A 15,302-nucleotide genomic window follows, 5' to 3' on the forward strand; every position below is an offset into this window, starting at 1 on the left:
GTTAAAATATTAGAAAATCTTCACCAATCATACTTACATGTAATGTAGGAGGAGGGTATTTTCCTGTTCCTCCATCATCTCTCTGCCACAACTTCACTACGGAATGGCCTAACTGGGAAATCAATCCATCAATCATCAAACAATCAGGGTTCCATTTGCCTCTACAAATAAAAAAAGTTGTGTTTTTTTTTAAAAAAAACTTATTTCCCAGATGTTGAAAGCATATTTACCATTTCTATTCAATGACTGTGCAATTTAGATTTCTCTCACAGAGAGCGAGAAATCTGAAACAAAATTTGAAAACTTGAATTCATTGGAACAGGGATCTCTGTAGGAAACCTTTCAGCCTGACAGTGACATTCCCTTCTGTATAACCTTCTGGGAGCTGCATGCCAGTGGTGGGTGGGACCAGAGGGAAAAGTGGGTGGGAGAATGAATGCTAATTTTACCTTAGTAAAGTAGCCTAGTTTCTATGCACAAACAGACACATACCCTATCCATCCATCTAGGCAAGCAATAGGTATCCTCAGAGTTCAAGGACACGTTTCAGTCAAAGAGAACATTCAAGTGGCATTTGAATCAGGGTCAGGGAAGGCTATAGCTTGGGAGAGGGCATGTGGCTAGGAAGAGTCCCAAGTGTCATAGACAGTGGAGGAATGTATTTGGTCCCCTGGCCTGAGGCTCCTCACTCTGACTGTAGACGTTCCTTCTGTAAAGCCACTAAAACCAATTTAAGCTTTCCTGAATATAGGAAGCAGCTGGATTTTATTAGGCATAGTTTTTTATTACATGCTACAACAGATCCTGACAGAACAGCTTACAGTTCGACAATATAAGAGAACGGAAGAACAAAAACTGCAGTTAAAGTGCTTGTAGAAGTAATGTTTATATACGGTAAGTATTTTGCAAACAATGAGTGTCCATAGGCAAACATTTTGCAATTTCTGAAATGAAAGCAAGTCCCTTAAGCAATCTTGCCTACACCTTGGTGCTTATCTCCCTGATAATGAAAACCCATAGGCTATGACGTAATTTGAAACTTCATTTACTAAGAGATTACCTTGATAAACGTTCCAGCTTCTGACGACACCCAGCATAAAAATGTTGTATATGCTGGTAATTATAGAATGGTTTTGACAACTGCATATCTTCATCTACCGACAAGAGAGAAATGCTCATTTTAGAAACATTGTTGAATGAAAACAATTAAAAACAGAACACAGAGAAATGATCATCTCTGCATTTTGAGAACAAACAGCCTCAGCCCAGTATACCTGAAGGAGCGTCTCCACCCCCATAGTTCAGCCCGGACACTGAGGTCCAGCGCTGAAGGCCTTCTGGCAGTTCCCTCACTGTGAAAAGTAAGGTTTCAGGGAAGCAGGCAGAGGGCCTTCTCGGTAGTGGCACCTGCCCTGTGGGACGCCCTCCCATCAGATGTCAAGGAAATAAACAATTATCTGATTTTTTAAGACATCTGAAGGCAGCCCTGTTTAGGAAAGTTTTTAATGTTTGATTCTATTTTTAATATTCTGTTGGGAACTGCCCAGAGTGGCTGGGGAAACCCAGCCAGATGGGCAGGGTATAAATAATAAAATGTCATTGTTGTTGTTGAAAACAGTTGAACTCTACTGAAGCAGAGAAACTACCAGTGTTACCACATTTTTTGAAAACTACCTTTGAAAACCATTTGGTTACTCAAATCACTGAAAAGTATAAATGCTGTATTAGTCAAATTTTAGCCAATGGGATTAGAATTAAAGATAGGCTTGTTCATGTATCAGGTTATTTTGATGCAACTGAGTTGTGTCCGAGAACTGAAATACGATTTTTAAAGGCTTACCTAAACTTTCTGGAAGAAGGCTGGATCGACAGAACCAGATGACCACTTGCACATACAGTGAAAGGAGACTGGTTACAACCTGCTTATTTGTCAGATCTGTAATGCCTGAAAATAAAGCAACAAAGTTGTGTCAGCTTTTAAGCATAATGCATCCTTTTGAAAGCACTGATAGATCACAGCAGATCATTCACTGGTAAACTGTCACAATGCAAACTGTCATCGTCTATCTACTTGGTAGATTAACAGTCTACTTGGGTATGCATTCCTTCTCGCATCTTGGTGAACAGAGTCGTCAATTCTGGCTCTTCTTCCCTCCAGACTGATTTTAAAACATACTACTCCCATCCCAAGTACAGCCATAAAAAGATAGCAAGCCAACTGTATTAGAAGTTCAAGACCCAGAATTAAAAGTCTAGAAATTCTGAAAAAGCTTTCCTTTAATCTTTTTGGTATAAACATCCTATGATTTTGCAATCAGACACCAGTTATTATTATTAAAATAAAATTTAAAAATAGAGGCCCTCTCTCTTCACCAAGGAGATGAAATTTAAAACAGCTGTAAATACACATACATAAACTGACTTACAGGAGGGGGGGAATAACATTCCTATTCATTAGAAAGTTACATAAAATGTGCACCTTAGATTGGATCTCATTTACACACCTTTTTCTGTGAGTTCTTGTGCTTCCATTACAAAACAGCTCAAAACAGTGCTAAGGTTGCTAAGAAGTAACTCGCAGTGCTGCAAAGACTGTAGAGTTTGTGGACCAATAAAGTTAGATGACCCATCAAATAGTGGGACACCTTTTAAAACAAAGACAAAAATTATGACAATATTAGTTTAAGTGAGTTTAAACATGCTTTCCCTTATCACTAGATGAACAAGTAACCCAGCCCATTTACTAAAAATGCTCAACAGAAACTTTCATACCACTAAATCATACTACTTACATAGTCGAACAAAGTCTTCCTTAGTGCTAACCACTTTATTCCATGTCCATTCAAGAACAAAGCGCAAATTAGGGGCAGAATCTGGTTGCTCTTAGAAAGAAAGAAAGAAAAAAGCAGAAGTTATGATAATAAGTTTTATGTGCTAAAGGAAATTTTAATCAAATTGTAAGGCTTTATTTACCTTCAGAGGTCCACTGTTTGATGAAGCTAGTGAGAAGTCCTAAGGAACTAGTTTGGATAGCAGCTGACAATACAGCTTCAAATTGCTCTTCCTAAAACAAAATAATAATAAAAACTCATTGATCACTCCTAATGCTGATTCAAGTATTCTCATGCTTATAACAGGTACAGGTAAGGGACCCCTGGAATGGAGGAATGTGACTGGGAAAAGATGAAAAAGGGAGAAAAACAGACATCAAAAGGATCCTCACAGTGTCTGGATAGGTCAGTTCTTGGTTTACACCGAAAAGCTATTTGAAAATGTGTCTCTAGCCCATAGATATGAATAGAGAAATCTGGAATCTGGAAATTAAGTGATTCCCTCCATAACATTTTGTGGCAGGGCCCCATTTATAAAGTTTTTATGCAGATGTTAAAGTCATGAATACTATATAATACAGTGGTACTTTGGGTTACATATGCTTCAGGTTACAGACTCCGCTAACCCAGAAATAGTACCTCGGGTTAAGAACTTTGCTTCAGGATGAAAACAGAAATCGTGCTCCAGCAGTGCAGCAGCAGCGGGAGGCCCCATAAGCTAAAGTGGTGCTTCAGGTTAAGAACAGTTTCAGGTTAAGAACGGACCTCCAGAACGAATTAAGTACTTAACCCGAGGTACCACTGTACTGGTCAGACAAGGATGTACATCACCAAATGATCCAGACAGTCAATTAAAATGAGTCCTAAGTGCACACATTTAAGCCTACTTTCATGCATGCCTAGATCAGGAACAATATCTGAATTTAACTAGATTTGGGTGTTTAAAAAGAGAGGCCTTGTGAAAACACTACATTTTCTTTTCCGTATTTGTCATGGACGCACCTGGCTCAGACTTGAAGGCTGTACATCGATAAATCTTGGAGAAAGCAAGCCAGCGACAAGACATCTGTTATAACTATCAGGAATGGCTTCATTTAAGGAACCACCAAATTTTTTTAAGAAATGCAATGTCTGTAAATAACAAAACACTATTTATTAAGACAGCAAAAATTAAGCTGTCAGCAGTAAACTGCAAAACACAAGTCATAAAAAGATTAAACACTCCCTGCCAAAACAAAGGCTGATGAGTAATAGTTATACTTATCACTTTTCCCTATAACCATAAAGGGAAGATTTATAGAATTCATTGTTTTCTTTCTGTGGATAGGAAGGCTAATAAGAATCTTGGAGCCAGGAACTTCTGTGGACTTTTTTGTGTGTTACTGCTCTGGAGTACCATTTTGGCAGCACTCCATAGAGATTCATGGGCATTTAATTGGTCTGTACTCAGGGTGTTGCTCACTGTTGAACCTATGTACTACTGTTGTTAGAGATATACTGGATACAGGAACAAGAACCTTGTGCATGCATGGAAAGCACTCTGAGTACACATAGACACAGGGCACTTGTTTTCTATTCCACCTACAACTTACATAAACTTTCACAGTGGAGGGTCTCCTTGAATAGCCTTTCAAGGTTAGAGGGAAGGATGCATCAGGAAAACCCTATTACGAAGCAGGACTGCTTGCTTCTTCTGCATAAAGCACTCTTATGCATTCTGTTATTCATCTACCCATCATCTTCCAGGGGCAGTGTGCAGAAGTATGAAAATTCACAAAACATATAAATACAGTACAGCATTTCTTTTTAAAAATTCAGGCTAAACGCATAAAGCTAAACAACAACAAAAGGCAGTTTCAACTAAAATTCTATTTAAAATGCTTGAGCAAACAGGTCAGTCTTAAGTCATGAGCAGACTGGTATGGGAAGAGGCACTCCCCTCAGGTGTCTGGGTCCCTATTTAGGGTTTTGAAGGTAAGGACCAGCCTTTAAATTGGACCCAGAGGTGAATAGGCAACCACTAAAATTCTTTCACAACAGGTATAATATGGGCCACCCTAGCCTTACCAGCTGGATTTTTCCACTAACTGAAGCTTCTGGATCATGTTGAAGGACAGCCACACATATAATACGTAACAGTAATCCCACTCAGAGGGTAACCAAAGTGTGAATCACCATGACAAAGCTATCCTGCTGCAAAAATAGTCAAGGTTGGCAAAAGCACTAAAACAGATAGAAGGTGCTCTAGGCAACCAAGGTCACCTGAGCCTCATGTGGTAATTATGGATCAACTAGTATCAACTGTGTATCTGGTCTTTAAGGGGAAGAAAAAAACCTGCCTGAATACCAGTTACTGAGAGATGAGATACACTGCCTTCTCACGATTCAGTTTCAGTTCACTGACCTTCATTCCAAGTCATTATTAAGTGCAGAATTGAATGCTTCTGATAAAAGTGTATAGTACGATCAGGTAATCACAATCTGACTTTTGATTGGGAAGGCCTTTGCTTGCTTTCGGTGAACATTCTCGGACACATTAAAATAAAACTGCCATGGTAGAACTTACTTCTACCAAATGTTATATGCTGATGACTGCTAAAATTTGTAAAAATGTGAACAGGAAAACATCATAATGAGAGCAACAGAGAATTAAAACTTACATCCTTTTGAAATCCTGTGCAAGTGACATGAACAACCCCAGTGTTCAGCAAACAAGTGGCATCTAAAGAATAGAGAATTTCATTAGATTATATTGCTGCCAGCAACATTAAATAGGTATAATGCTCAATGAGCTGAAAGGTAAGACAAGTTCCTTATTTGCTTCCTATTCTGACAACTTCCAAGCTTTTCTCTAGATACGATTGATGACACAAATTGTGCAAGAGACCCATAGCAATACAGATTAACTATTTTGTAGAGATTTATTAGAAATGTGCAGATGTGCTTGCAGCCTACATGCTGGGTGAGAGACTGAAAGGGTGTCGAACTTTGGAGCAGAAGTGCTCAACTACATAAGGACCTCTACTTATTATATGCTTAACAGAGGCAGGCACAGCTCGTGTTCAGTAAGGCCCCTCCTTAAGTCTGATTGCATGTTCAACTATCTCACATCTCCCATTTGCCTACATACAGACTACATGAATGCCTTTTCTAAAATAGTGCAGGGAAAGGTATAAAATACTAGTGCAGTTCACAATATAAAAACACATAAAAAGATATACAGCCACTATACAAAAGAGTTCACTTTTTCCACCAATGATATTATTGGTAACAACCAATAAGTACCCTGTGACACAAAGACAACCAATTCCATATGAAACTGCAGCAATGTGTTGTTAGCTGGGTAAAGAACTGGATTTTTCTACCTTAAAAATACCAAAAATGAAATGAAGAAAAAATGCTTTCCCCTCAAACTGACATTTGGACCACCTCCAATAGAGCAAGGGCTGTGCATTTTTTGCCTAACAAATCATCTAGAAATTCCCTTCAATTAGTAGCAGTCCTAATTGCTAGAAATGATACACAGAATACAAATTTCATCTCTGAATGTATTCCAGAACATGTTCCTGTAGAACTAATTGATGGTACACATACCAAAGTTATAGGTGCTTGGGTTAAAAAATTGTTCAGGTGGAGGATACGAAGGAGGTACACCACGACTTAAGCTTCGCTCATGTACCAAGACATCCAGAATGTGATGTGGAGAAGTCATGCTCACTACAGCATCCAGGGACCATAATGCAAAATAGGGGCAATTGTGTAGAAATTCCCCAGGCCTTGAGAAAGCAGACCAAAAAAATAGTTAGACAAGCTGTTAACATACTAGATATTATTTCTGAAAATCTATGAAGAGAAGCTGCCATTTCTTACCTTAATGAATCTGGCATTTGAGCATGATACCAGCGATTTATGTCAAATATACCTAAATAGGTAGATGGATTGCCTTGACCATATGTGTTTACTTGCCAGCTGAAGACTGATACACTTGTATCAGGTGATATGACTAGGAGGAAGAAAGAGATGGTACTACTATAAAAGTGCTGGCAACTACCAATTACAGCTCAAGAGCAGAAGTTCAGAAACCTTTATCATTATTTGTTGATACAGCACTGAAAATATTAACCAAAACTTATGTATAAACGCATTTATCACAGAATACTCAATGCAGAATTAGGAGGTTTTTACACAGCATGTTCTCATTCTTAGTTCTAATGTTTAAGTTTTTTAATGCTTGCTATACCAACCTTCATTAATACCATCTTCTCTGTCAACATGGCTTCGAAATTTCTCTACTGTTTGACAACCGATCAATTTGGTGTTGCTAGTCTGCCCTCTTAAAGAGAAAACTCCACCTGTGAGGTCTAGGCTGTACCTTTCTTCACAGTATTCTAAACCCTGAGGGGGAGGGAAGTAATCACGTTAAGTCAATGTGCAGTCTACAGGTTAGTAAGATATTAAGAAGTTCTGTTTTCATAAAAAAGGAATGCTTAAAATTAATATCCCAATTATGACACAGAAGAGTGAGATTAATACAAGATAAAGTGCACAAAAAGGAGGGAAAGACAGATGCCAGTAGCAGTCTTTTTGCTTCGGTTATACATGTTGACAATTTTCACATTTTTTGAAAGGATGTCAAAGACAAAACTGGTTCCACCAAGCACAAAAAGCATATTTAATTATGAGAATAGCCTGCAGGAGCATTCCAACAATGAAAGAGTTCTCCTGGAAAGCTACCCTATGCAGGTATTTTAAATAAAAAGTTGATGTTCAGAGTTGCTTTAGGGACAAAAATATCCTGTCTCAAAGTGGAGCTCTTATTGTATGAGTTCTCATATCCTGTAAAACATACCTCTTATACGGTACACGCTGCAGCATTCCATGAAATAGAAACAGTTTGTGACAACCAATATTAGTCATTCAGAATCCACCCACTGAAATAAATAGGGTCTATTCCTAGTATGACCCACACTGGATATCACTCAGTGAAATTTGCAATATATTCTTAGTAAGTTGTAGACAGAATGATAAGACAAAATCCTCTTGGCATTAACCAACTGGATCAAGTAAACAGAACTAAACACCGTCAAATAGAGTTAGAAGTAATTTCATTTTTTGACAATCAAAGAAAATTGCTATGAAATATAAATGTGAATGTATTTTTTCCTATATCTTGAAATGTTTCATCAAACAAACATTTAATTATTGCCAGAGAATGTAAAGTTAGCATAGCTCTGGAGATAAACAGGAAAAGGAACCTTTGCAGCTCTTCAATTTATACTGTGAAAGTCATTGAAGGAACAAGTATGAAAAACATGCAATGCAAATGGTAACTGAAATATCAAAAATAAGACAGAGGAGGTGTCAAGTCTGAAGCAATACTTAATCAAAGTTAGACCTTTCTGTGAGGTTTCAACAGTCCATATGAATTCATGTCAATTTGTTAGGCAAACTGTGCTTGAGCTGTAGTATATGAATATAACAGTATTACGTTTAAATTAAAGCAATATTAAAAGAGGCAAATCCAAGAAAAAAATCACTTTATAATGACAGGATGTTGAAGCACATGACAAACTAGGAAGCATCTGGGGAATTAAGCCCAGGGGAAGAAATAAAACACAAGCACAAAAGTTCTTTTTAAGCTAGCCAGAATGCTTGGGGCACTGTTAAAAAACAAACCCAGAACTCATACAATCAGTGAGTGACAGGCAATAAAAATACCTGCTCAAAACACAAGTAGATAAATCCAGGAATTTGTATTGGCTTTTTATGACAGTACCTGAGCCTCAAACAAACTAGAATAGAAGTAATGACTTTTGTATACAGGACAAGTTGATCATTTATATGAAGCATTGTTACAGACAATTCAAATCACTATAAAGAGATCACTGAAACTGCTTCCACGTGTTTGTTCTTCACAGGTGCCTCAAGTCTGGAAGCTGTTCACCAAAAGAAGTCTTTGGCTAGTGCCATGAGCTCCATTTCATGTAGTCTAACTGACTACATACACCTTCAGGTAGTATCCTAAGGATTATTTTCCACATATTTGGCTTCTTACAGATTCAATGCCAGGAGCACTAACAATGGGTGGCAGGAAAGCTAATTTACACCTATTTTTAAGCCAATTGCATTATATTATTGTGCATACAAGTTTCATTTTATCATTTCATTTTTTAAGAATGCAAACTCAGTGATACAAGCACACTCCAGATTTGTTAACTGGATTAATAAAGAGCAAATGTAGTGAACATTTAAGAATTAAAATCTGAGGAAATGTCTTCTGAAACATACATACATCTCTCTCTCTCTCTGAAACTAAACTCAAACTGATTACATCAATTTTATCAGTGCCATTAGGACATCTCTACATATTTGTACATCTGTAGCACAGTAATAAATACTATCTAATCTCTGAAATGAATGGAGTAAAATCTTAAAATCTAAAGTATTCCCCTATTAGCAAGATTACGGGTGGACTACATATTTAGAACCCAGTTGTAGTTTTGGAGGACACCAGTTCAAGTAAAGCAGTATTGAATTTTAGTATATACAAATACTTTACCTCATACATGATTTGTCCTGATGCCAAACGCCTTCTGTCACTGAAAGCCAACTGCAGTAGATGTAAACTAACAATATCCCCTTCACTAGAAAGAAACAAGTTAAGAGTTTAGTATAAAACCTAGGCACCTTTGTTATTTGTCAGGTAATACTACTTAATATAGTTACTATAGAATATTTTAAAACACAGCTGCTATATAATAAATATTCCTAATGTTATGCTTTAAACCAGAAGAAATGCCAAGTCTCTGACCAGAAAAACTGTTGAAAAACTTTGTTATGCAACTGTAGCAAAGAGAACTCTGATTAGACAAATTTTAAAAGTCCTCTAAAACAACCTGCAGTTTAAATGGAGTAGAGGTAATTGGATAGTGGTTTAGTACAGAGGTAGAAACAACAGCAAGTCTACAGACACCTCTTTAAAGCAACAGAACCATTTGTAAACAGTTATTAAACTAAGTATTGTTATGTAACCAACTAAGTACTCTTATATAACCATAGCCAACCTGAAAATAAACCTATTATTTTTTATCACAGTAAACTTTAGTAAGCTTTAACAGAATTTGTTAACTTTCAAACCACAGCCTCCTAGTTTGCTCGTGACATGCCTATATTGGCATGGCCTCTGTGACATGTGCATAGAAATAGTCCAGTCTAATCTATATGGACATTTCGTTAATCACATAGATTCATTCCACTGAATTGATAGAAAACCCTTGCATACAAGAGAGATCTGCAGACACTTTTACATCCCCATAGCAATCAAGAATCAGGCATATTATCACTGGAACACTTAAAATCTAAAGTAGTGTCTAAAACATTCCACAAAGACTGTAGTATTCCATTTGTAACAAATCCAACTTTCCTAGTATACAGGTTCTCAGTAACTATGATGAATCATTCATTATTAAATGATTCTAAATATTTTCTGCAAGATTCACAGATATAGCTAAACATTTTGAATTCAGTTTCCAAAATAATTATTAATTCAATCACCATCAAATTATTTTATCATATTTCACAGGCAGAAGTCAAACACATGAATCTTACCATGGAAGTTCCCTAGCTTTTGTTACCAAGACCTTAATTCTGGACTTGTATTCAATTTACTTCTGCTTTGAAAATAGTTATTACAGAACATGGGTGGGGAACAGAGACCTGTGGGGCTGGCTACAACCTCTGAAGCCATACAAATGTTTTTTCAAGCCTAATTGTGACAGGGTGGTCTATCTCATAGCTAGGGGTGGATTTAACCCCTCTGTGTACTGTGACCACCTGGCAAAAACAGCCCCCAATACTGCAACTAACTTTGAAAACAGCTTTTTACTGCTGCAAATGGAAGGGTTAACTCTTCCCTTTCCTGCTGTAGTCTCCATAAAGATCATCCCACTTTTTAATATCTTGGGGAAGGGAGCAATGAGAATCTGTACTGCGTGAGCTCTTGATAGCAGGAGAGTGAGATTATCACAACCACTCTTATTTTGGCCTCTGTTACTGTTGGCAAACAGCCCCCCAGATGGTTGGGTCAAGAGATAATGCAGCGCTCAAGCATTAAAAGTTCCTTATGCTTGCTACAGAAGGCTTTGGTAAAGGATTTCATTCTGACCAGAAGATTAGGTACTAGAATGTAGAACTAGATTGACCGTGCAGGAATAAGCAAAGCCTTGCAAGCAAAACAAGTTAAGACTTAACTTACATACAATTTATTATCTTGACAATAGCCAGCTACTATTTTCTAAATTTGTCAGAATGCCTATACCTACCTTTCTTGTGTTGACTGAACAGCCCACAAGTAACAACAATTGCGAGGATCATTTTCAGGTTCTTGAAAAGTAACAGTGTACACAGGAATTCTACCTCCTTCTAACTGGGAATGGTATCTAAATGGGTAGAGGAGAAAGGTAGGTGGATAAAACTGTGTAAATCCGTTGATTGTTATGCATTTAGTAATTTAACCGCTTTTTGTTTTGTATTGAATATGCATCTAACTGATGTACTTTTATTCCATAATCCAATATTTTATGATCAGTACACAAACTATCAACACATCCATTCAGTTTATTTCATTAATGAAATACTGCACTTTTCAGATACATATACTCACTCTTTCTTCAAACTTTTCATATTCCACAGTGAGAGATATCCATCAGAAAACCCCACAACTAACTGGTTGCTCCTGTGTATGTATGAAAGAGTAGTCACAGGAGTTCCTGATGGGTTCAATAACTGGAAACAAAGATGGCGTCCTTTCCTTGTTATAGCTTCCCTTATTTGGGGGATTTCAGGAGGGATTCCAGTGATGACTTCTAGATCTGTATATGAAAGTATGCAACACAAACACACAATGCCATGCTTTAAAGTAGCTACCCTTTAAAATGTTGGTTCAGAGTGTCAAGCAGCCACTACACAGTTCAATTGAGGAATGTACATGTAAAAAGTTCCCTATCCCATTAGTTTTCATTCATACTGTATTATTTATTTTGTTTTTCATTTATCAGAACTGTATTTATTCATTAGTTCATTTGTTTTTCCATATATGTCAAATTGAAGATCCAGCCATTATTATATATAGTCTAACTCTAGATGCATACCTCTAGTTAGTTTTTCTTAATATACGGACAGTTTTTGATAATTTGTTCACATCAATATCTGCTCCAATTTCTGAATAAGTACATATCACAAACTGAAGGTTCACAATATAACAATCCCAAAATAAACTTTGTCTTTTAGCTAGGTTCTTGAAAAAACAAGGAGGTCACTATCGTGCCCCCTAATTTTGGCATAGGTTTCAGCAGCAGCAAAAAGTTTTTGCTTAGTAAGCCAACCAAAATTTGTGGAAATTCCTCCCCATGAATGCAAAAGAAGACTCCCAGGTGCTTTCAGTGCCAACAAAGGTTATACATGCTTTAGATGAACTTCAAGTCAGTCGTACTCTGACTTGACTATTCTACTGCAGACAAAACTGAAAGCCTAAATCCATTCATCCAAATATCCAGCCTAGAGAACTGATACAGTGAACCTACTGTTCTGCCCCACCATCCATGGCAACTACAGTGAAATTACCAAAACCTCAGATTTTCTATAGCGCAAAAGGATATGCACTTTATAGGTTGACAGATCAAAGCCAGCCATCCTATTGTAGATCAGCAGAGACTGAACTCTAGCAATACAGGCATACTGTACTTCCTAGCCCACTTATCACTGGATGTTGTATTTACTAAAATATGTGAAATGGCACACACATTGTGATCAGATGCCAAGGCATGGTATGTTTTAACCATTATTTAAGCACTCCAAAAGTCATCTCACATATTTAAAAACTAGTCATGTATTGCTTCTCCAAAGCTTGGCTCCCCCCACCCCTCGTGTCTCTGCAGCTTGGCAAACATCTGGAGCAAGGTCGCCAAACAAATGAAAGTTAAGCAAGATTGCTGGATCTGGATATTTTACAAAATTATGGTTTAAATAATTCATGGTTTGCAAGTCAACAACAAAACATAACTTAACATCACAGTTTGGTGCCAGAAAACCAACTATATTTAGATTGATTGGCTGAATTTGGACATTCAAAGTAACTGCTTTGGCTGGACATACAATGGACTGTGTGAAAATCAGGTCTCTATCTAGGAAACTTAACTCTTGTTTTTCAATAATCAAGCAATATTACAAGGAAAAATTAACTGAATTTACCAGATGCCTCTATTTCATTCTGGCTACATGATAAGTCATCCAGACATAGATCAATCAGGAGGACATGCCCAACATCTGTAACCACAGCAGCCACACCGAACAGCCACCTGAGACTCTGGTGCAAGTGTTGCGTTGTCAAGCTGGCTCCTCCATGGTTAATTATGGGTTCAATGGCAGTAACCTAGGAAAAAACTGAGTATTACTTAAGATATTTGACAAATTGCAAGGTAAGCAACATGAATTCCATTTAATTTTTGTATTTAGTCCAGCTCTACCACCCAGCATTGCAATCCCAGGTATAAGGATTTGGTCATGGCTCCATCCATTACTTAGCATTCCCAGAATTATTAAGTTTATTCCCCCCCTTTTTTTACATTTATATCCCACCTTTCCTCCAAGGAGTTCAAGGCAGCGAACATGGTTCTTGCTCTCCCAATTTTATTCCCACAACCACCCTGTGCTGAGAGACAGTGACGGGTCAAAGGTCACCCAGTGAGCATCATGACCAACCAGGGATCTGAAACCTGGCCTCCCAGGTCCTAGTCCAACACCCTAACCACTACACTACACTGGCTTTTTTTGTTATTCATACTAAGGATTTTTGCCCAGCAACTGGGTATTATTGAATTGTTCCATCTCTCATGTCAAGCAGAGGATGCAACTTCAGCCACAGATACATTAATAAGTCCTGGAAAACAATTTAAATAAGTTTTTTAGTTTATCAGTAAAAATGTGTTATTGGTCAGATAAGTATCATCCAAGTAGTTATATTAAGTACTAAATTTTTAAAAGCTTTTAACTCTGGCCAACTTTTAAAAGGTATTCATGCTATGAGACTATTTTACCATCCTAGGTTATTGTCTGAACTATTATATGCACCTTTTCAGTTAGCAGAAGAAAAGCTGTCTTCAAAGGAAAGCAAGTTTTCCTGAGTTCCAAATAATTTTTGAAGCTAATGAGATTTGATGCACTGTTAAAACACAAGCCATTGTGCTATAGAGAACTCTTTTTGGACAGAACACAATTGCTCATTGAAATGCCTCACAAATTCAACACTATCTGTACTCTGCTTGTCTTTGAAGACCTGAATTAACCCCCCTCCCTTAAAAAATAAAAGCTTCCTGATGTTGGAGCACAGAACTCTGCATAAAAGCTTGGACATTTCTTCACAGAAACATTTCTATTTAAAAGCCTTTACACACAACTGCTGCTTTAAAAGATAAAACCAAGGAACATAAATGACCAGAATAAACATTTTACACTTGTGAGAACTGTAGCCTTTAGTTTATTTTATTAAGATTATTCAGAGGCCCTCAAAGTGGGATTAAGACCGTGTCTCTGGCTCATTGTAGAAAAAGTGCAGACATCTCATATTTGAAAGTGAGATCTCCATGTCCTTGCATGCAAGATCCCATCCCAACAAGACAGACTATTTGAGAATTACTTGGATTCAGGGGATAACATTATACTGCCACAAAGAAAATGTATCCTCAAAGTACTACTGACCTATTATTTAAGGTTATTCAGCAGAAAAGTACTTTTTGTACTTACTGGTGTTCTCCAGCATTTTAAGAGCTGACAAATGCTGGAGATATGACAGATTTCAAGTGACAGCAGCAAGCACTAAAATTGATTCTTTTGGGGTATTGAGTAGATCAGGTCATTATAAAATATTGCAGCCCACTGAACCATGGAATAAGAGTACAATTAGAGTCACAGAATGATAATGACAAAAATGCTTAGGATCAAGCAAAAAGTCTGAAAATTATTACTGACAAAGAATATGGCTAAAATTCTCAGCACTCAGGCCTAGAGATTGCCACCAAGAGATATTTACTTCCATTCCACAAGGTTAAAACAATCAATAAATTTACAAGTTTCCACTCTGGCTTCTATCAATTCTTCCCGAGCCTCAAATCAAAAATATTTGGATGTGCCTGGAGATAAGAATTCACCCCATTTGACTATTTGGCTTCTTATTTTTGAAACCTCTCTGAATACTCTTTATTAACACCTTCCCAGTCCTTAAATTTATACTGATTTCCTTGAACACACACTTGAATAATGAGCTTAAAAGAAATTTGGCCCAGAAAAATCTCAAAAGAACTATGATATGCCACTCAAAGTCTGGCTTGCAGTTCAGAGAATTAAGGAGAAATCACAAACAAAATTCATGTAATATCAAAATGAAGCACGGTACATTTTTGCAGATTAGAGATACAC

General features: G+C 37.2%; 1 protein-coding gene across 2 annotated transcripts in view; it reads right to left on the bottom strand.

The window, feature by feature from the left end:
• Positions 1–15,302, bottom strand: part of AHCTF1 (AT-hook containing transcription factor 1) — a 56,758-nt gene that overhangs the window by 22,278 nt on the left and 19,178 nt on the right. For both annotated transcript variants that reach the window (XM_081187995.1, XM_081187994.1), the window contains exons 4-18: positions 13,080–13,260; positions 11,494–11,701; positions 11,153–11,269; positions 9,391–9,475; positions 7,076–7,226; positions 6,702–6,834; positions 6,426–6,607; positions 5,492–5,553; positions 3,834–3,962; positions 2,974–3,064; positions 2,793–2,882; positions 2,505–2,645; positions 1,841–1,945; positions 1,061–1,154; positions 38–161 (exon numbers count right to left, since the gene is read on the bottom strand). In XM_081187995.1, the coding sequence (XP_081044121.1) occupies positions 38–161; positions 1,061–1,154; positions 1,841–1,945; positions 2,505–2,645; positions 2,793–2,882; positions 2,974–3,064; positions 3,834–3,962; positions 5,492–5,553; positions 6,426–6,607; positions 6,702–6,834; positions 7,076–7,226; positions 9,391–9,475; positions 11,153–11,269; positions 11,494–11,701; positions 13,080–13,260 (1,893 nt within the window). The remainder of the gene's footprint in view (positions 1–37; positions 162–1,060; positions 1,155–1,840; positions 1,946–2,504; positions 2,646–2,792; positions 2,883–2,973; positions 3,065–3,833; positions 3,963–5,491; positions 5,554–6,425; positions 6,608–6,701; positions 6,835–7,075; positions 7,227–9,390; positions 9,476–11,152; positions 11,270–11,493; positions 11,702–13,079; positions 13,261–15,302) is intronic.

Source organism: Podarcis bocagei, assembly GCF_964188305.1.
Source record: "Podarcis bocagei genome assembly, chromosome: 3".
Taxonomy (NCBI): Eukaryota; Metazoa; Chordata; class Lepidosauria; order Squamata; family Lacertidae; genus Podarcis; species Podarcis bocagei.